Source organism: Panthera pardus, unplaced genomic scaffold (genome assembly GCF_024362965.1).
Source record: "Panthera pardus isolate Hobbes unplaced genomic scaffold, ASM2436296v1 HiC_scaffold_21, whole genome shotgun sequence".
NCBI lineage: Eukaryota > Metazoa > Chordata > Mammalia > Carnivora > Felidae > Panthera > Panthera pardus.
Genome location: NW_026526777.1, coordinates 53,067,088 through 53,089,782, shown reverse-complemented (window position 1 = coordinate 53,089,782; position 22,695 = coordinate 53,067,088). Strand labels below are relative to the sequence as shown.

The 22,695-nt window shown below is 38.3% G+C and overlaps 1 protein-coding gene across 1 annotated transcript; it reads right to left on the bottom strand.

The window, feature by feature from the left end:
- Positions 1 to 1,705: 1,705 nt before the first annotated feature.
- Positions 1,706 to 22,665, bottom strand: CENPL (centromere protein L). Its single transcript, XM_053909272.1, has 7 exons — positions 22,468 to 22,665; positions 22,088 to 22,181; positions 18,900 to 19,076; positions 15,535 to 15,786; positions 10,668 to 11,210; positions 6,635 to 6,707; positions 1,706 to 1,777 (listed from the first exon to the last, which is right to left on the bottom strand). Exons 3-6 carry the CDS (start codon positions 19,071 to 19,073, stop codon positions 6,636 to 6,638), a joined length of 1,041 nt encoding a protein of 346 aa, XP_053765247.1. The 5' UTR covers positions 19,074 to 19,076; positions 22,088 to 22,181; positions 22,468 to 22,665; the 3' UTR covers positions 1,706 to 1,777; position 6,635.
- Positions 22,666 to 22,695: the final 30 nt, after the last annotated feature.

The following is a 22,695-nucleotide window of genomic DNA, read 5'->3' as shown; positions in this document are numbered from 1 at the left end:
CCAAACCCATTTATTTGCTCTAAGAATGAAAACCAAAGAAGTCCTCACAAAGAGTAAATAAATATGGTCAATTAATAGAACCAACATTAAATAACATTTCCCCAAACTCCCACTCCATTTCTCTTTCTACGCCACACTGCTACTCCAAGCCTACTTGAAACAGGGCCTAGAATTAAATATACTAACAGACTTTGACTAAATCTGGTATGTAACATCAAAAAATTATAAACACTTTTATGAGATCCTTACAGTACTGTATCAAGTTAGTCTTTAAGACCAAAATGACATATTTCCCAAGACTCTACTATTGCATAAATTGTAAGAAAAGGAGAGGAGTAAGAACAGGAACAAAATCCTAGGGATTAGACCCTCCATAAGTAGCCAAGTTCCTAGTAGGAGCAATTCACAGGAGTGATTCAAGAGCAGAAACCCAGCAACTACAGTACTGGCCAAAGTGTTCATTGGAGCCTAAGGAGTTTTTTTTTCCTTCCACTGAAAGTGGTCCAGTTTTATTATTGAATAATATGTACTTATTATATAAATGACATTGCTATAAAAGAATATTAGCTTATTTGCATAGTGATTTCCACAATTTTACGAAGAATCTTGGAGTTGGGTTGGGCTGGCAATCATCTTCATTTTATTAGTAAGTAAACTGAAGCTTAGAAAGTTAAAAGGACATGGTGGAAGCTGAACCTCAAACCACATCCCGATTCCAAATCCATTGTTCTCTATACCACTCTCCAAACTAGGGGGACGCAGTTTATCCTGTATCCTTCCCTCTCTCTGGACCCAAGAAGAACTGTTGCTTTCTCCATCTCTTCAGCTTTTTCCTTGTTAGGGACACAGTGGCTACTTCTAAGCTCTTCATATGAGGAACCGGAAACTGAAAGTGAAAAGAAATACAAATCATAAATTATCTCAACAGATGCAAAATGATTTGACAAGATCCAACAGCCATTCATAATAAAAACCCTCAGCAAATTAGGAAGAGAACTTCTTTAATCTGACAAAGGGCACGTATGAAAAACCTACAGCTAACATCATATTTAATAATGAAATATGCTTCCCCACTAAGGAACAATATAAAACTACTCACCACTTCTATACTGATGCATAGGGGCACTTGTACCCCAAAGTTTATAGCAGCACTCTCAACAATTGCCAAATTATGGAAAGAGCCTAAATGTCCATCAACTGATGAATGGATAAAGAAATTGTGGTTTATATACACAATGGAGTACTACTTGGCAATGAGAAAGAATGAAATATGGCCTTTTGTAGCAACGTGGATGGAACTGGAGAGTGTGATGCTAAGTGAAATAAGCCATACAGAGAAAGACAGATACCATATGGTTTCACTCTTATGTGGATCCTGAGAAATGTAACAGAAACCCATGGGGGAGGGGAAGGAAAAAAAAAAAAAAAAAAAGAGGTTAGAGTGGGAGAGAGCCAAAGCATAAGAGACTCTTAAAAACTGAGAACTGAGGGTTGATAGGGGGTGGGAGGGAGGGGAGGGTGGGTGATGGGTATTGAGGAGGGCACCTTTTGGGATGAGCACTGGGTGTTGTATGGAAACCAATTTGACAATAAACTTCATATATTGAAAAAAAAAAAAAAAACTACTCACCACTTCTATCTGCCATTATGGTGGAGACTCTAGCCAAGGCAATTTGGCAAGAAAAAGAAACAAAAGGCATCCGTATTGAGATTAAGTAAAACTGTCTTTATTCACAAACAACATGAATCTTGTATACAGAAAATTCTAAGGAATTCACTGAAAAATGAGAATAAACAAGTTCAGCAAGGTCACACAATACAAGAACAATATATACTCACAACAAAGAATCCAAAAAATGAAATTAACAAATCAATCCAAATGTATAAAAGTGCAAGCATATTTTTGAAAGGCGCATCTTTAAAAACACAAAACACATAAAATTATCTTCCTGTCATCATCTAGAACAGATGTACATGTAACTCTACTTTGAAACTGCCTGGCTACTTATCTATACAAAATAAAATAATTTTCACTTATTTTGGAAAAAAAAACCCATTCTCAATAGCATAAAAAAATACTTAGGAATAAATTTAACAAAAAAAAAGTGCAATACTTGTATGCTGAAAACTATAAAACACTGTTAAAATGGAAATTCTGAAATGGAAAGATATCCCGTGTTCATAGATTAGAAGACTTAATATAATTATGATGGCAGTACTCCCCAAACTGATCTACAGATTCAACACAACCCCTATCAAAATCCCAGCTAATTTTTTTTACAGAAATTGACCAGCTGACCTTAAAATTCTTTGGAAATGCAAAAGACCAGAATAATCAAAACAACCTTGAAAAATAGGACAAAGCTGGAGGACTCACACTCCCCGATTTCAAAATGCACTACAAAGCTACAGTAATCAAGACAGTGTGGTACGGTGGGGCCTGGGTGGCTCAGTCAGTTAAGCATCTGACTTCTGATTTTGGCTCAGATCATGATCTCACCGTTGTGGGATCGAGACCCATGTTGGGCTCTGCACTGAGCATGGAGTCTGCTTGGAATTCTCTCTCCCTCTCTCTCTGCCCCTCCTCTGCTCGCACGCACCCTCTTTCTAAATAAACTGGAAAAAAAAAAAAAAAAAAGTGTGGTACTGGCATAAGGACTGACATCAATGAAATAGAATTGAGAGTCCCAAAATAAATATCTGTGGCCAATTGACTTCTGATTCTTTTTTTTTTTGCCAATTGACTTTTAAAACAACAGTCTTTTCAATAAATGGTACTAGAACAAATGGATATCCTTATGCAAAATGATTAATTTGGATGCTTACTTCACCCCATACATAAAATAGTCAAACTGGGGGGCACCTGGGTAGCTCAGCTGGGTGAGTGTCCAGCTCTTGGTTTTCAGCTCAGGTCATGATCTCCCTATTCCTGAGATCTTGCCCCACATCGAGCTCTGCTCTTCCAGTGCAGAGCCTACTTGGGATTCTCCCCCTCTCTCTGACCGCCCCCGCTTGCATGCTCTCTCTTCAAATAAATAAACTTTAAAAAAAACTTCAAAATGGATTACAAACCTAAATTTAAACCTAAAATTATAAGATCCTTAAAAAAACATAGGAATAATTCTTTGGGACCTTAGATTAAGCAACAGTTTCTTAGACACAACACCAAAAGCACAAGAAATAAAATAACTGATAAATTGGACTTCATCAAAATTAAAAACTTGCATTTTGAAAGTAAATGAGTTCACTCTGGTATTTCCAATTCAAATTTAACATTACAGAGTTTCTACTTAGCTTACTTTATAATTGTGTCTTTTCTTTTACACTCAAAATCTTGGTAACATTGTTACATGTTTTATCTTATTACAAACAGTGGTAAAACAACAATACCAATATTATTAATCACAAGATAACTGAGTGCAACTTAAATTCCTTTGCTGCTCTTCTTTTCCTAAGACATAGCTGACAATGTACAGTCAAAATACTAGGATTTAAAGATACTAAAAATAATTATTTGTGTGATTATGGCAAGAACTTAATATAGTTAGGTTCATTTGTTTTCAATTTTTAAGGATTGCCTTTTCTTTTTGATCTAATTTTGTTTCAGAACTATATAAAACACTTAAATGGTTCCAAACTATAAAAGAGGAACATTCAGATAAGTTTTAACTTTAATTTCTGTCCCCCTTACCCAGTTCCTTCCTTCCCCCTAGTTAGTAACCATTTTTATTAGTTGGTTTATTCTTCCATTGGTTTTTGGAAACATAAGGAAATACACACACATATTCATATTTCACCCAGTCCATCCATAACAGACAGCACACTGTCCACAAGTTGCTCTTTCACATAACATATCCTAGAGATCAAGATCACTCCATGGTAATGTTTTCACTCCTGTGTGGATCCTGAGAAACTTAACAGAAGACCATGGGGGAGGGGAAGGAAAAAAAAATGATTAGAGAGGGAGGGAGCCAAAACATAAGAGACTCCTAAAAACTGAGAACGAACTGAGAGTTCATGGGGGGTGGGAGGGAGGGGCGGGTGGGTGATGGGTATTGAGGAGGGCACCTGTTGGGATGAGCACTGGGTGTTGTAATGGAAACCAATTTGACAATAAATTTCATATTAAAAAAATAAATAAAATGAGTATTTTAGTCAAAAAAATAAAAATAAAAAAACTATATAAAAAAAAAAGATCACTCCATGGTAGTATTAGATTATCTTCCACAAACCTTTTTATGGTTACATAGTGGTAATTCATTGTGTCGCTATACCATAATTTATTCAAACAATCCCCATGGGATGGGCACTTGGATTGTTTTCGGTTTTGCTACCAAACACCATTGCAATAAATAGCCTTATACGGGCTTCATTTATATTTTGCCAGGGAGTTTTGGGGATAGAATTCTAGAAGTGGGATTGCTTGTTAAAGGGTAAATCCTACAACATTTTGCTAGATATTGCTAATTTCTCCACTGAATTTGTACCATTTCTAACAATCTTTTAACTGTTTTCCCTTTCACTCTTGTCCACCTATAATTCATTCTCCCTCATATCTTATAAAATACAGATTAGGTAATATTCTCTCCTGCTTAAAACTTCAATGGCTTCCCACTGCATTTAGAATGAAATCCAGCCTCTTCACAAATAGCTACAAAAACTTAGATGATGTAGATCCTGCCTCTTTCTATCAAGATTAGGTTTGGCTATGAGCAAGAGACCCAAAATGTCTTTAAGCACCAGCCTGCACAAGATAAAAGTTTACCTCTCTGACACACAGGTCCATAGGAAGACTGCCCAAGGGTGGCACTGGGGTTCAGCCTCAAGAAGTCCTCAAGGCACAAACTCGTTTCAGGCCATGTTCCACCATTCCTATGACCTGACCTGCATCCCCGTGACCAAAAAGAGTGGCTAGAATTCCAGTCATTATATGTGTTCCAAGCAGCAAAGATGGAAGAATAAGAAAAAGCCAAGGGGTACATGTCTGCTGTTTTTTAAGGAAGATTCCTGATCCTTCCATTTATATGCCATGGGTCAGAACTTAGTCATAGGACTACACCTACCTATGAGAAAGGCCAGAAAAGACCATCTTTATTCTGGACAACCACATGTTCAGTCAAAAATTGGGAGACATACCCACAGAATAAGTCTCTGCTGCACAATCTCTTCAGTCTCATCTAATACTACTCCACCCTGACTTCCTTCAGCCACACAGACTTCCTTTATTCCTCAAATAAGCCAACCTCTTACCTATCTCAAGGCCTTTGCTCTCGCCATTTCACCTGCCTAGCAAACCCTTCCACAGATCTTCACACAGCTGGTTCCCTCAGCATTCAGGACCCAGCTCAAATGTCACCTACCCAGAGAGACCCCCTTTCCATATTGTACTGCCTTAAGTATTTATCTCCACAGAAATTATTTATTTTTTGCCTTCCTCCACTAGAATGTAATTTCCAAATGACAGGGATCTTTTTTGTCTTCACTGCTATATCCCTGTTACCCAATACAATTCTAAGTACACAGCAGGAACTTAATATTAGTTAAATGAATGACTGTCTCACTCCAAAGCCCATGCTTTTTCCACTATCTCTGCTGTTCCTAGTATATGTGAAATAATATTCCATTCCAAAAGTTAACCTTTTAGAAAGACAGCCTATTAATTTCCTTTCAGACAACTTTTAAAAAAGAGTTTCTAAAGTAAAACAAAATGTTCCCATACTCCATAAATTAAAACAAGAGATTTAAACATATCATCTTGGGCAAGTCTCCTAAGTTGTTCAATCTCATAGTTTTCATCTATAAAATGGAAGAGTTGGTTAAAATACATTTACTTAACCTGCAGACATTTACCAAGCACTGTGCTAAAGCAAAATTAGGGACATGAAAGTTAAACAAGATAACTGCTGCTCTCAAAAGAGGCTCACAGGTCCCTTTCAATTCTATAAGTATGGTTCTATATAATTGCTGGTTTGTAACCTTTGTGCTACAGAAAAAGCCTATGACTTCTCATTCCTGAGACATTAATTAAAGATCTGCCACCAAGACACTGATAAACACACTGCTTCATTTTAAAAGTGAATATTTAATTCAACATTGCAATAAGAATTGAACAGCATTAAAAACAGAAGCATATTAGTGGCTTTAATAAATGTATATTAATTTTTAGTTTCCTTTGGAGAGGATTTTGATTGCCAACTCTCTACAGTGAAATGATAGTAGGAAAATGTCTTTAGAAGACAGAAATTCTCTCTGAATCCAAGTCTAAAATGCTTAAAAGGGATTAAAGCTTTTTAAAGACCCAAATCAAAAACACTCAATATTAGAGATATCTCATTTGAATCCTAAAAATTTGATATAAGATGGCCCAAGAAAATAACAACTCAGCATTTTCTAAAGACTGGCCTCCCAGATCATCATGACTATTATACGAACACCTGGCTGTGATTCATTCGCTACCACCTTCTTTGTTCTAGATCCTTCTTGGCTTCTATCTGGGCAATTCCAAAGGCACTGAGAGGAAAACAGATGCAGATATAGATGCATGTTTCTCCTGCAGTTCCTCTCAGCATAGAAATCAGGCAAATAATCAGTGAGAAAAAGTTATATAATCCATAATTTATAGTTCCCACAAGACCTCAATCAATTTGAAAAATTGCCAGTTCTGTCAAATATGCCAAGACTCCAATGAGGTATTTATGACACAGAATCTGAAAAAAACAAACAAACAAACAAAATTAAAGTTAGAATTAATTATTATAACAAAGCAGTTTGATAAAAATTCCAGGCTTATTTAAAATTCCGTATCTGCAATCTTAAGATCAACCCATACCACTGTGGCTCTAAGTCAAATAGATTTTACTTAATGAAGACTACTAACTTTAATAAATATACAACTATTAGTCAATGGTGCTTAGAAATAACTAGACTAAGGTTCTTATTTATCCTGGCTTCCACAGTTAGGCTATCTGCCTAAGAAGTAAGGGGAGAGAAGGGAATCCACGAATCGCTTGGATCTACATTTTCTAGAAAAAGGTTCCACAGCTTCCTTCTTCTCAAAGGGATACAGACTCCAAAAGTACCTTGTAGAGGGACACCTGGATGGCTTAGTTGGTTAAGTGTCTGACTCTTGATTTTGGCTCAGGTCATGACCTCACGGTTCATGGGTTTGAGCCCTGCATCGGCCTTCACGCTGACAATGAGAACCCCGCATGGGATTCTCTCTCTCTCTCACTCTCTCTCTCTCTCTCTCTCAAACATTTAAAAATGAAAAAACTTTTTTTTAAAAAGTATCTTGTAGAAACTAAGCAGGTGGCAGAAACCTGGCTGACACATCATTCTTGACAGCAGTACACTGTTGCAGTTAAAAGCAGAAGCTTTGGGGAGCCCGGGGGGCCCAGTCAGTTGAGCGTCCTCCGCCTGGTTTCAGCGCAGGTCATGATCCCAGGGTCTTGGGATAGAGCCCCGTCGGGCTCTGCACTGATAGCGTGGAGCCTGCTTAGGATTCTCTCTTTCCCTCTCTCTCGTCCCCCCAGCTCACTTTTTCTCTCAAAATAAACAAACATTAAAAAAAAAAAAGCATAAGCTTTCGAGTCAGATGACTGGGTTCAAATGCAAAGTCCACTTATTACCTGTGTGATATCAGGGAACCTACTTATTCCCTGTGTTAGTTTTCTCTTTACAACCTATGTAAATAGGTTGTTGTGAAAAACTAAATGAGACAATATACATAAAATGCTTAAAAATGGCTGGCACAATCAGTGCTTAATAAATGTTAGTTATCATCATGGCATTATGCAAAGCTAGGAGCCAGTTACTGTCTTACATCATTAAGAGGGGCTCTTAGATTTACAATAGACCATATAAAATAAATGTGCTTAAGAACCACCGTTAATCTTCATAAGAACACATTTTACAAAACAGTTTTTAAATGTAGTTTACTAATGGAGGTGAGCATATGAAAACAAAATTTTAAAATATATTCAGACCTCATGAACACTGAATTCTGAGGTGCTAAAATGGAATTTTTTTCCCTTTATAATTTCAAAATAACATGATATAATCTTTCAAATGTTTTACTGGAAATCAGAGTAAGAAATAAATTTAACATCATGATCCAGCACAAGCAAATGTATATACCCTTACCACATGTGATACTCATTTTTATATTTTCCATTATATTTCTTTCATTGTTTTTAATGTTTATTTACTTTTGAGAGAGAGAGAGAGTGAGCAAGCACAATCAAGGGAGGTACAGAGAGAGAGGGAAACACAGAATCAGAAGCAGGCTCCAGGCTCAGAGCTGTCAGCACAGAGCCTGATGCAGGGCTTGAACTCATGAACTGCAAGATCATGATCTGAGCTGAAGTCAGACGCTTGACCAGCTAAGCCACCCAGGCACCCAGATTTCTTTTGTTTTTTAAAGCTGTTCTCTTCCCATCATTTTCCAACCTACTATTGCATTATGACTTTCAGTTTGAAAAACACTAATATAGTGCTTATAGAGTATGAACTTTTTGGAACCTAAGAGATAAGCACTCAAATATTGACTCCTCCTCTTACCAAACTATCTTGCAGGTATCACTAAAACCTATCTTGGCCTTGTTTCCTTGTTTTAAAAATAAAATGTGAATAAAAATACCTACTACAGGGTTGCTCTGAAGATTAAAATTAAGGTCTATTGGGGCACCTGGGTGGCTCAGTCAGTTAAGCTTCTGACTTTGGCTCAGGTCATGATCTCACAGTTCATGAGTTCAGGCCCTGCATTGGACTCTGTGCTGACAGCTCGGAGCCTAGAGCCTGCTTCAGATTCTGTGTTTCCCTCTCTCTCTGGCCCTTCCCAGCTCACTGGCCCTCCCAGCTCACGCTCAGTCTCTCTCTCTCATAAATAAATACATTAAAAAAGAATTAAAAAAGAAAACATTTAAAATTAAGGTCTATTACACTTCTCTAAAGAAGACATCCGGATGGCCAACAGGCACATGAAAAGATGCTCAACGTAGCTCCTTATCAGGGAAATACAAATCAAAACCACACTCAGATATCACCTCATGCCAGTCAGAGTGGCCAAAATGAACAAATCAGGAGATTATAGATGCTGGAGAGGATGTGGAGAAACGGGAACCCTCTTGCACTGTTGGTGGGAATGCAAATTGGTGCAGCCACTCTGGAAAACAGTGTGGAGGTTCCTCAGAAAATTAAAAATAGACCTACCCTATGACCCAGCAATAGCACTGCTAGGAATTTACCCAAGGGATACAGGAGTGCTGATGCATAGGGGCACTTGTACCCCAATGTTTATAGCAGCACTCTCAACAATTGCCAAATTATGGAAAGAGCCTAAATGTCCATCAACTGATGAATGGATAAAGAAATTGTGGTTTATATACACAATGGAGTACTACATGGCAATGAGAAAGAACAAAATATGGCCCTTTGTAGCAACGTGGATGGAACTGGAGAGTCTGATGCTAAGTGAAATAAGCCATACAGAGAAAGACAGATACCATATGTTCTCTCTCTTACGTGGATCCTGAGAAACTTAACAGAAACCCATGGGGGAGGGGAAGGAAAAAAAAAAAAAAAAAAAAAGAGGTTAGAGTGGGAGAGAGCCAAAGCATAAGAGACTCTTAAAAACTGAGAACAAACTGAGGGTTGATGGGGGGTGGGAGGGAGGGGAGGGTGGGTGATGGGTATTGAGGAGGGCACCTTTTGGGATGAGCACTGGGTGTTGTATGGAAACCAATTTGACAGTAAATTTCATATATTAAAAAATAAAAAAAAGAAAAAAAGAAAAAAAGAAAATAAAATCCAAGGGACAAAATTAAAAAAAAAAAAATTTCATATATTGAAAAAAATAAATAAATAAATAAAATTAAGGTCTATTAGAATCCTAGCTCAGTGACAAGACCAATATTCAGAGTGTTTACTGTGGCCATAGTTTAATACATTTTAAATATATTAATATATTTTATTATATTTAGGTACCTACTCTCAGTTTATTTCTGAGATGTCCTCTAATAAATACTTTGCAGAGAGTAGGGGTGCCTGGGTGGCTCAGTTAAGCACCCAACTTCGGCTCAGGTCATGATCTCATGGTTCATGAGTTCAAGGCCTGTGCCAGGCTCTGTGCTGACAGCTCAGAGGCTGAAGCCTGCTTTAGATTCTGTGTCTCCCTTTTTCTCTGCCCCTCCCCTGCTCACACTCTCTCTTTCAAAAATAAGTAAAACATTAAAAAAAAAAAAAAACTTCCTAGAGAATAAAACAATGTCAATTATTTCTTTGCCACTAGAGACAGAAAAGTCTAAAATATAAAGATGCCATCTTAGTTAGGTATTTCTGGCTATAATTTTCTGATCTAACACAAAAAATACTCTGGCGCTCTGATAATTATTTCAAAGTTTGAGAAAACATAATTCTGAAAGTTTCAAAGTTACTATATTCATTTTATTACCAAAGCCTGTAGCACACAGTATATAGTATCCTTCCATTACAGAGCTGCATCTAAAGGCTGAAGACTTTCTAGCAAATCATTTAGAAAGCATAAAATCTCTCTACTGTCTCGAATTAGCATTCAAACGTGTTTCTTCAATGTGGAAAATACAATCTCTATACATTTTGAAAACTATGCAATAAGAAAAAATTACCTAACTAGATTTGTTCAAACTAACCTTTATTTTTCCATCAGTATGTGCTGAAGCTACAGATGTTGAAACACGGACCAATCTTGTGGCTGATAAATGAATTTTGAAGTGCCTATGGAAGTGTGAATAAAGGCAGTCCATGAATAAGTCAACTTCCTCCTGAGTAACTTCCCCGGGTGTTTTGTGGACGCTGTCCCACAAAGCTTTTGCATCCTCTGGATGTATGGCATAAGAAATGTCCAGACTTTGAGGGCTACACGGTACAGACCAAAGAAATTCAGTAGTAGCCATATATTGGTCCATTTTGCATGCAGTCCACATAGCAGCCATCCAGGAAAGATTAAACGCATTGATTGCTAAGGAACTGAAATGACAATCAAAAGTTTTCTGAAACCAGGTTCCAACTATAGCTGTATTCGTCTCTGCTCCATTTGCAAGAAATAAAGGTACACAGGTGAAATCTTCTGGAACGGTCTCCAGAAGACTGTCTCCAAATACACAGCAGAACCAACCAGTCCACAACACTTTTTGTCCTCTGTTCTCTGACGGTAACTGAGATTTTGACAGAATCTACAAAGAAAAAAAAGGGGGAGTTCATTAAATTCAAAAGTACCTTTACTCTTAAGTTACACCTTCTCAAAATTAGTACATTAAAAAATAAGAAGATATATTGTATTATTTGCCAAAAAAACATAATGGGAATAATCTCCCTAATCATTATCAGGGTTTATCAAGTTAACTGACTTTCCTCCTAATATTTCTTCTTCTTCTTCTTTTTTTTTTTTTTTAGAGAGCCAGGGAGCATGTAAGCAGGAAGAGGGGCAAGGGGTGGGGTGGTAGGGTAGGGAGGAAGAGAGGGAAAGAGGGAAAGAGGGGGAAAGAGGGAGAGAGAGGGAGAGAGAGGGAGAGAGGGAGGGAGAGAGGGAGGGAGAGAGGGAGAGAGAGAGGAGAGAGAGAGAGAGAGAGAGAGAGAGAGAGAGAGAGAGAGAGAGAGAGAATCTTAAGCAGGCTCCATGCTCAGCATGGACCTCAATGTGGGGCTCAATACCACAAGTCTGGAATCACGACCTGAGCCTAAATCAAGAGTCAGACGCTCAACTCACTGAGCCACCCAGGCACTCCTACCTCTTAATATTCTTATTAGGACATGGTATATGGCAAGATCTTGGTGCAGCCAAAATGCAAAATAAGCACATTAAGGAATGCCAATATGGTATAACCAAGTATGCTATCCTTGGGGGGGAGAGGGGGCCCTCAAAATTTCAACTTCAGAAGGGACTATAAAAAGTCACATATTCAATGTGTTTGAATTCTTCCATTGAGGAAGAATTCAGGATTTCCTAAGGCAGCTCTATCAACTTAACATTGTTCTTTCATATGTTAGGCACACAGTATCTACCACAGGTCCTGCTTTCTTCTTTATGTGCATGTAGAACAAATCAAATCTACTCTCTCTTCCACAGAAAAAGCCCTTCAAATATCTGATAACCCCAATCATACGTAATGCCAGGTTCAACATCTCCAGTTTCTTTAACATTCCTCCTATGATACACACATTATCCTGCTTACTCTGAAATTCTTCTGCATGAGAGTCATTCATAAGTGAATATAATTACTTCAAAAAGACCTAGATTATACTACTACTAATATAACCTTAGATTGCAGTAGTTTTCTAATTTTTAGTTGACAGCTTTAAATTATCCCTATTCATTCTTGCTGTTAATAGGTAAATCTCCCATAATATAGAGAGGAATATATGTATTCCTATTAAAATTTAACTCTCAATTTGACCCATTGTGCCAATCCATTCAGATTTTTTAGAATCTTGGTTATATTTTCCAGCAGACTGACTAACCCTTCAAACTTCAAATTTATAAACTACATGATAAACATACCTTCCAGATATTCATAGAAGTTTTATTTTTAACCTTTATTTATTTTTTTGAGACAGAGAGAGACAGAGCATGAACAGGGGAGGGTCAGAGACAGAGAGAGACACAGAATCCGAAACAGGCTCTAGGCTCTGAGCTGTCGGCACAGAGCCTGACGCGGGGCTCGGACTCACAGACTGTGAGATCATGACCTGAGCCAAAATCAGATGCTCAACCGACTGAGCCACCCAGGCGCCCCAAGATATTCATAGAAGTTTTAAAGTTTGACCAGGATAAGGTGAAGAACACAGCCCAGTATCAGATCCCGTTAGAGATCATCATTTAAAAAGTTACTTTTAGCATATTTGCCTTCTTGTTCAAGAGACTACAAGCGATTCTCAAAAACCTTAAAGCCCAGCCAGACATGTCTATCACACTTTTATAACCTAAAAGTTGGGGAACCCTGTGAAGAAATGAGGTTTAATTTGCGAACTATCAGGACACTCTGCTAAGAGTTCAAGAGGTCATTTCTATTCTGCACTGGAACAGTTGCTTACCTGTTGACATGCAAATCACATCACTTCTCTGGGAAATCAACTGCTTCATTTGACAAAGACTACTGTCTACCCAGTACCTACTTGTCCTTCCACAATAAAACTGTGCTTTTAATGAGATGCTTTTAAGGAGGTAGCAAAGCACCCACTAAAAAAGAAAAATTTCCTAGTCTGTCTTCCAACAGGGATGCAAAAAGAAGTGGTTGGGTCTTAGCAGCCTCATTAAAAACTTACTCAGGCAGGCATCCTATTTGCCCTTCCCATCTTCCCCCTACTTCCTCCTGCCTGGAACTTGCATCTAATATTTAGCGCTTCAAGAGCCATATTAGACTCCAATGTGACTTTAAGGATGGAAGCCATGCACCAAGGATGATACAGAAGATAGAAGGAGCCTAAGTTATTAATTCATGAAGCATACACCAGTCTTAAACAGCTTACTCCACTTTTTTTGTAAGACAAATAAACCTCGGGGCACCTGGGTGGCTCAGTCGGTTGAGCGTCCGACTTCGGCTCGGGTCATGTTCTCACCGCCCGTGAGTTCAAGCCCCACGTCGGGCTCTGTGCTGACAGATCAGAGCCTGGAGTCTGCTTCGGATTCCGTGTCTCCCTCTCTCGCTGTGCCCCTCCCTCATTCATGCTCTGTCTCTCTCTCAAGAATAAATAAAACATTAAAAAAAATTTTTTTTTTTAAATAAAAAGACAAATAAACCTCTATCAATTAACCTCAAGATAGGCATCTAATTCACTGTTATTTAGCTTTCTGTTTTATGCAGCTAAACCTACCCCTAAGACTCCTGAAGATCCTTGCCAACACCAGATCTATACCAAGTGTCAGCAAATTTTTTCTGTAAGAATCAGACAGTAAATATTTTAGGCTTTGTAAGCAACCACTCAAATGTGCTGTTGTAGCACAAAAGCAGCCATACACAATAATGTAAACAAATGAAAGGAGTTCTGTTCCAATAAAACCTTATTTAGAAAAACATCAACAACAAAAAACAAAAACAAGCAGCAAATCAGATTTGACCTGCAGGCCAGTTTTCTAACCCGATCTATACAGATAAACAAAATTAGATCTTTTCACCATTTCAGAATTTAATTTGTGGTGACTATGAGTTAACTCAGAATAAACAGAAGTAGCAGGCATGAATAATAAATCCAGTTTCTTAATAAATCAAGATAGTCATACTACTTTTAAGTAAGAGTAACTGAACATTTCACAATATATAATGATATGTTACTTTTATTTTTTATTTTTCATTTTTTTAAGAGTGTGCATATGTGTGTGCAAGTGAGGGGGGATGGGAGGAGAGGGAGAATTTCAAGCAGACTCCATGAGCCCAATGCAGGGCAGAGTCACCCAGGGGCCCCGTGTTACATATTTGTTTTTTGCTAAAATTCCACTTCTAGGAATTTGGTCCTAGTAAAAACCATAGAATTACACAGATATACTTATAAAAGGTAGAATTCTTAATGATATGAGTAATTACCTATGACATTTTTTTTTTTAAAGCCATAATGCAAAAGTATGGGCAATATGATCCCAATTTTAATAGATCCAGATAGCCAGACAGATGTATCTATGTTCATGAGAGAGATCAATCTGTCGTTTCTTAAATAATCTTTGTCTAGTTTTGGTATTAGGGTAACACTGGCCTGGCAGAATGAGTTAGAAAGTATTCCCTCTGGTTCTATACTCCAAAGAGACTATAGAATTAAAATAATTTCTTCCTTAATTAAACTTTTGGCAGCTTTTACCAGAACTTATCTGGGCCTGGCGCTTCCTATTTTGGAAAGTTATTAATTATTGGTTCAATTAAGAAATTGAATTGGTTCAAGAAACTGAATTGATTCAATTAATAAACTAAGAAATTGAACCAATAATTAATAACTTTCCAAATGAGAAGCTTACTCAGGTTGTCTATTGCCAAATAGATGTATGCCAAAATGTTAAACTGTGGTTTTTAATTTTCTTTGTATTTTTATGTATTTTCTAAGTTTTCTAAAATAAATATTATATCATAATCATGATATTATATCATAATCATGATATCATAATCATATTTATTTTAGAAAAACCTTTTTTTTAATGTTTATTTATTTTTGAGATAGAGAGACAGAGTGTGAGTGAGGAAGGGGTAGAGACAGAGGGAGACACAGAATCCAAAGCAGGCTCAGGCTCTGAGCTATCAGCACAGAGCCCAACGTGGGGCTCAAACTCACAAACCGGGAGATCATCACCTGAGCTGAAGTCAGACGCTTAACCGACTGAGCCACCCAGGTGCCCCCCACAAAAAAAATCTTTAAGTTGGCCATATCTAATTACTACAATTTGGTCAAACAAGACATAAAAAAGGTTATAAATCACAAGCTCAAAATATTTTTAACCAGTAAGAAAATACCACAATTTCTAAACCAAGACAGTGCAGATTCTTTTCCTGAGAAGCAAGTACCGTTTATACAACATACCTGGACAAGAAATGCTTCAGGGTCTCTTTGTGTTCCTTTCATTCCTAGGAGAGTGGAGAAAGTCACTTTGATGTTGAAGTCTTCTCCCACTTCAACAGCAAGCCCTTTTTGCTTTTCAGCAGCAATAAATGCACTCAGAAGTCTAGAATACTCTTTGAGATTAGTATAGGAGAATTTATATAGGGGAGTTAAACTATATAAAGTCCATTGTTTATGCAGAAGAAATGCAAACTTTTGAGGATCATTATCTTCCTAGAGAGAAAAAACAATCAAGACAACAGTAGTTTAAGAATTAGGAAACATTAGTAAATAAGAATTTAATCAAAGAATTTTAAATATTTACTACAAATCTGTGTACCTGATCTTTACATTCCAACCAGACTGGAGTCTGCAGGACTCTGAAGATCCCTGAACAGGGCTTTTCATTCACTGTACCTTCCCTCTGGAATGCTCTCCACACATGTGTTCACATGGCATGTTCCCTTCCTTCACTCAGTTTTGTCCAAATGTCACTCAAGAGGCCACCCTATGTAAAGTTGCACCTGCACCCACTCCAATTTTGTCACTCTGTATCTCCTTAACATGCTTTATTACTATCTGGTATCATATGTTTGTGTGATTTTTATTGTCTGTCTTCCCTGCTAGAGTATGAGTTTGAAGGGAACAGGGATTTTTGTCGATTTATTCAGCGCTACATCTCTAGCACCTAGAACACTGCCATCTAGAACAGTTGTTCAATATATATTTATTGGATGAACATTTAAAAACTTAGATTATGGATTTAAAAAATAGTAACTATTCCTGGGGCATCAAATTTGATTCATGTTAATTATGTAATTGTTTTAAATTTTTTTTTTTTTTCAACGTTTTTTATTTATTTTTTGGGACAGAGAGAGACAGAGCATGAACGGGGGAGGGGCAGAGAGAGAGGGAGACACAGAATGGGAAACCGGCTCCAGGCTCCGAGCCATCAGCCCAGAGCCTGACGCGGGGCTCGAACTCACGGACCGCGAGATCGTGACCTGGCTGAAGTCGGACGCTTAACCGACTGCGCCACCCAGGCGCCCCAATTATGTAATTGTTTTAAATGTTTAGCAGTAAATCCATTCTATGACCCAATGTCAAATTCAGTCGATCAAATAAAAAAACACTTAGTATTTCTGCCATGCTCTAATAGAACCACTGGTACCATCAAAAACAAAACACTTCTGCAGCACATGAGTAGCTCATTCCATTAAGTAGCTGAGTCTTGATTTCAGTTCAGGTCATGATCTCGCAGTTTGTGAGTTCAAGTCCCATGTCTGGTTTGTACTGGCAGCATAGACCTTGCTTGGGATTCTCCTCTCCCTCTCTCTCTGCCCCTCCCCAGTGCACACGCTTGTGTGCGTTCCCTCTCTCTCAAAATAAATAAATAGGGGCACCTGAGTAGCTCAGTTGGTTAAGCGTCCAACTTTGGCTCAGGTGATGATCTCACGGGTGGTGAGTCTGAGCCCCGCATGGCGCTCTGTGCTGACAGCTCAGAGCCTGCTTTGGATTCTGTATCTCCTTCTCTCTCTGTTCCTCCCCTGCTCACTCTGTCTCTCTCTCAAAAAATGAAGATTAAAAAAATTTTTTAAATAAATAAATAAACTTAAAAAAAAAAACAACAACAACACATCCTTCACATTGGTTCTATGGCATTATTGAGGGCCTTCACATACACCCCCATACAGGTCCCTACTTTTATCCTGAATTGTTCTATAGAATTCATACTTCCTGACATAGTTTTACAGCTCCAACTATCTTTTGGATAGTTGGAACTTTCATTACAGTTGTCCATTTGATAAAAATATTTGTTTTGACTACAGTATTCATGGAAATTTGTATAAAACTTTTATAAGTTATAAACTTTCTTATAACTATCAAAAGGTACAGCAAAACTATTTGCATGATAGAAAATTTATATGATACAAAATTATTTGTATGATAAGGAAGCACTGAATTGGACATCCCAATCCTTTTGTCTTTTTAAATGTTTATTTATTTTTGAGAGAGAGAGAAAGAAAGCGTGAGCAGGGGAACAGCGGAGAGAGAAGGAGACAGAGAATCCCAAGCAAGATTCTGTTAATAGCGCAGAGCCCGAGGCAGGGCTCAAACTCATGAAGTGTGAGATCATGACCTGAGCCAAAATCAAGAGTTGGACACTTAACCAACTGAGCCACCCAGGTACCCCTGGATATCCCAATCTTTAATTTATATACAATTTCTGTTCTATGGTTAAGAACCATCACTTTCATCACCATCGCTAGTAATTTAAGAAACTTTTCAGAAAGAAGCAAAAATTTTCTCATATCCCAAAAGACATGAAGCACACAACACTGACAAGAAAAGATTACAGGGAAGGTGTGGGGGACTGATTCGCCAGACTCTGCTAAGTTCCTCAAAACCACACATCAAACCTGCACTAACTAGGGTTTTATTTCATGTTCCAGCGAAATCACAAATTACTAATATTATAAACCTTCAGAATTGTTTATGAGTCATCAGAGTTATGAGTTCTTATAACTCATAACTGATTATGGAATCAGGCAAAAATTATCAATGGATATTAAATGCAAGGGGAAATTTTGATAAGAACAGAATGTTTACATTATCCTAAAGTGTCTCCCCACAGACTGCTTATCAGATGCAGAGGGGAATAAAACAGTAACCACTGGGCAGCACCTTGACAGGATGATCACAACTGATCATCTGTGTGCTACCAGATGTTATCCCCAAGGACAACAGCATCTACGCTGTATTCCAGTCAAGAATACAGAACTTCAATCTAGTCACGAGGAAATGTCAAATACAAAACAAAGAATATTCTATTTAAAAAGGATAAGGGAGGAAACTACATTCTTCAAAACGTCAACGTCATAAAGGACAAATACTGTGGAAATGCTGGAGATTAAAAGATATAACAGGGGAGCCTGGGTGGCTCAGTCAGTTAAGCATCCAGCTACTGATTTTGGCTGAGGTCATGCATGATCTCACAGTGTGTGAGACCAAGCCCCATGTCAGGCTCTGTGCTGACAGCACAAAGCCCACTTGGGATTCTTTCTCCTTTCTCTCTGCTCCCTGCCCTCCACCGCCGTCCCACTTGTACCTGCGCTCTTATGTACACAAAATAAACTTTTTTAAAAAAGACATAACAGAGGTGGTATTGATGGTGTAACTACTTTCACTACTTCTCACTATCTCACAAATATTTTTCACTATTTCTCATTTATTATCTGAGAGATTTAAGGAGATACAAAAAATACCATTAAAAGGTAATAAAAAGCAAAATTTATCCACAAATGTTCTCAATTATTGAGTAACATGAAGGAACACAAAAAGCATACCTGTAATTGTGAACACTGAGGAATTTTCCTTCGAGGTGGAGTCGGGACAAATGAAGCCTGCTTCCTGACTGATTCTAATCGTTTCCGCAAAGGGGTGGCACCTATAAAATAATCTTTAAGCCTTGAGGATGCACCGTGCCTCGGAGTCGATTCTGGTGTATCATAAGGATCCATGGTCTACAGAAAAGAAATAAAACCAGAATTCTGAACACTAAAAAGTTAACTCATGCTCATAGTTTCACTGATTCTTCTTCTCACTATCAATGAATTATTTCTCTCCCTTCCCCTCCCCACCCTCAGTTTTGACTTTTTAACCAAGTCCTACATTTCCCATTTGCTATAGGCTATTTTTATGAATATCTTACAGATACTTCAAACAGAAGGTTCAAACTAAATTCAACTCCTTCACATCCTTCTCCAAAAGTTTGCTGGTCCATTTTCAAATTCCTGTCAATTTTCTATGTTAATTTAAATTCTTTTAAGATACTTTCATTCTTGAACTGATAGTCATTAAGCACATTCTCTTGAGTTTTTCCTTCAACAGTTTTGTCATCCATTCCCAAAGCTACCTCCAGGTTCTTACTACCACAACTAAGCATTTTCCATATGTACAGGTAATCCATTCTTCAGCAATGACACTTTCGTCACCTGTGCAAAAAACTTTACAGTGATGAGAAAATTCTACTCTTCTGCTGATTATTTAAGGTCTTTCATAATTCAGCTTGCCCTTATCCTGCTTCTAGATAAACATATTCTTGTCTTGTTTTTGCCTATCAATCATATTCTCTATCTGAAGTGTCTTTTTATCATTTCACCTCCTTTAAGATCATGCTCGAATTTGATCTTTTTCCAAGTAGAATTTTGTTAATTTCCCCAAAATACCTATGTTATACACCTCTGTATCAATAGTTCATTCCTGGAAGCAATGTGTATAGGTGTATGGGTGTGTGTGTATAAAAGAAGATCTCAAGGTCAATACTGTTTAAAAGCCCAAAAACCGTCTGGATGAGCCTAACAAAATCTCTCAATAATGTTTCATACAATCTTTGGAGATTAATAATACACCAGCTCACACAGCTCTCCTTGACCATCTAGTCTGTACTACTCATTTTGGTCCATATTCATATACTTCCTTGTAGTATTTTTTTTTTTTTTTGGTGTGCATTTTTTCTCTTTCCAACACAACTAAAATACCTTGACTGAAACAATGCTTTTTATATCGCTTATATAATTACCCTAATATAATGCTGAGTGTTAACTGTTAACAAGTATTGGTTTAATTGAACAGAAGAATTTCATAGAACTCTGAAATTATAACTTTCATTGAAAGGAATTATATATAAGGTTATAATAACTACTCCCAAGTACTAGCACAGTTAACCCTTTGAAGAAAGTTTTTCACAAATGAAAAGTTATACCATTTCTATATTTAAGATAAATTTCATTGTGTCCAAGTAGAACACCCTCTGTCTTGCACAAAATTTCATAAATAAAACATACAGTTCTCAATGTTCAGATAATGCCCAAGCAAGATCATATACCACATAACTTAAATAGCAACTACTTTAAAGCATTCTAGCTTTAAGCGCATACTGAATTAGCTCTTTACAATTTGGGGCACCTGGGTGGCTCTGACGGTTGAGCGTCCACCTTCGGCTCAGGTCATGATCTCGCAGTTCATGAGTTCCAGCCCCATGTCAGGCTCTGTGCTGGCAGCTCACAGCCTGAAGCCTGCTTTGGATTCTGTGTCTCCCTCTCTCTCTGCCCCTCCCCCGCTCACATTCTGTTTCTCTCTCTCTCTCTCAAAAATAAATAAAAATTTGAAATTTTTAAAACTTAATCAGTCCCATCTACACAGAACGTTTCTTTCAAATTTGTCATTTGGATTAACTGCTAACATTTATTGAGCATTCATTAGGTGCCAGGTACTTGTCCAAGCCCCTAACAAATACGCTCATTTAAATCCTCAAACAATCCCACCAAGTGGGTTATCATGTTTCCAGTTGATAGATGGGAAGACAAAGAAACAGTTAAAGAGTGCAAGAACCAGGACTTGAACCCAGACAGTATAAAGTCAGAGTGGGTACTCTTATCTCCTTGCACACTGCATTTGAGTAAAGATCAATTTCAAAGCAAAAAAGCCCTGCTGAATTTGACTCCTTAAAAGAAAAATGCTATGAATTTAAAAAAAAAAAAAAATTTTTTTAAATCCATGTAGGTGAGAAAAGACTATTAGCACTGATTGGTTGGTTTTGAAAAAACATTTCCCTTAAGTATATAATACTGTAATAACGTGAAATAGCCCAACCACACATTTAAAGATCAGAAAATGACTTCTATCTATTTTACTCTCACTCCACACTCAATAATGTGCAATTTTACCCTGCTCAATAATGAAGAGGTTAAAAATATACCTTAACTCATTTCGGTGTCCCAATGTTAACCCCTTTCCCTAACCCATAACTAGGGACGCATAGACGCCCCTTTCATCTTGCCATTACAATGCTGGAGATCCCAACAATTCCCACACATCATTTAAATGAAGTCAAAACTCTGAGTCTCAAGGTCCTACCTTGGCTGATCTTATTATTTGCTACTATCCAGGTTCATCTACCGATTCAAGAGTTCTTACCCCAAGATCTGTGGACAAATGGACTTTCCAAAATCCAACAACCCTCTCCGGTCCTATGCAAAATGTTGTGGGCATGTGTATTTAGTGGCGGAGGGGGATGGAGAAAGGTCCAGCAGACAATCTTCAGAAAGGTTAAGAACCACTGCCCTACGCCCTACTCTAGACTGATCATCACCCTCCTACTCCTCCTGTCAAGTTTGCCTCTGCTCCCCGACTTTTTTATTCAGCCTATAGCCAATTAAGAGTGCTTCTCTCCTCCCATCTGACCAAATGCAATCCATCCTGTAGGGTTCGCGTCCTCAGGAAAGGGCAGGGGTCCACAGAGCTAGCTCTCCAGCCAACTCTCCTTGCCATTGCAGTTCATAACACACAGTTACAACTCACTGGGGTTTCTTGCGGTAAATCATTCACGTTTCTACACTGCCACCAATACCTAAATCCCACCGCCAATGCTCGGCCGAGTGCCAAGCACACACAAGTGTTGTAAAGATAAGGAACGCACAAAAGGGCAAAATAGAACTTACTGCCCGTCCTGGACAAACACAAAGCGTCTTACCAATGAAATGCTGTGATGACGCTGTCACCCATTCCGGCTTCACGAATCATTCTTCAAATCTGGTTCCAAAAGTGTGGATCGAGACTAAAGTCCCCTGAAGTTTAAAAAAAAAAAAAAAAAAAAAACCGCCAAAATGGCAGCTCAGAGACAGTTGCAGGGAACCCCTGGCCCTTCCAAATTCCCTCTCGCTCCACAGTAAGTGGGTTCACCAGGAACACAAACGCCCCTGTAAGAAGACCTCCGCTGCCTCAGACGTCCTTCGATTCACCCCGGGAGGGACATTTCCGCTGACCCGGCCACCCACTCTGCGACCCTCGCTCCTGTGAAGTCGGCTTCTGCCTCAGGAGAGGAAGGGCAAGGGACACTAGGTCCCAACTCACCCCTCTCCACCTGAGCCCTTCAGGAGCTCAGCTAGCTTTGAAACCCCGCCTTTGAGAAGCGGCAACCAAGCCTTCAGCCGCCTTCTCAGTTTAAAATCATTTCCCGACTCGCTCTGCGGTCCGACGCCGGAAGCCTCCCTGGTGTCGATTACCCGTTAGTGAAGCAACTACGGTCGTCATTTTAACTGAGGTCGAGCGACTAACCCTTATCCGTCAACTTGGCTAATC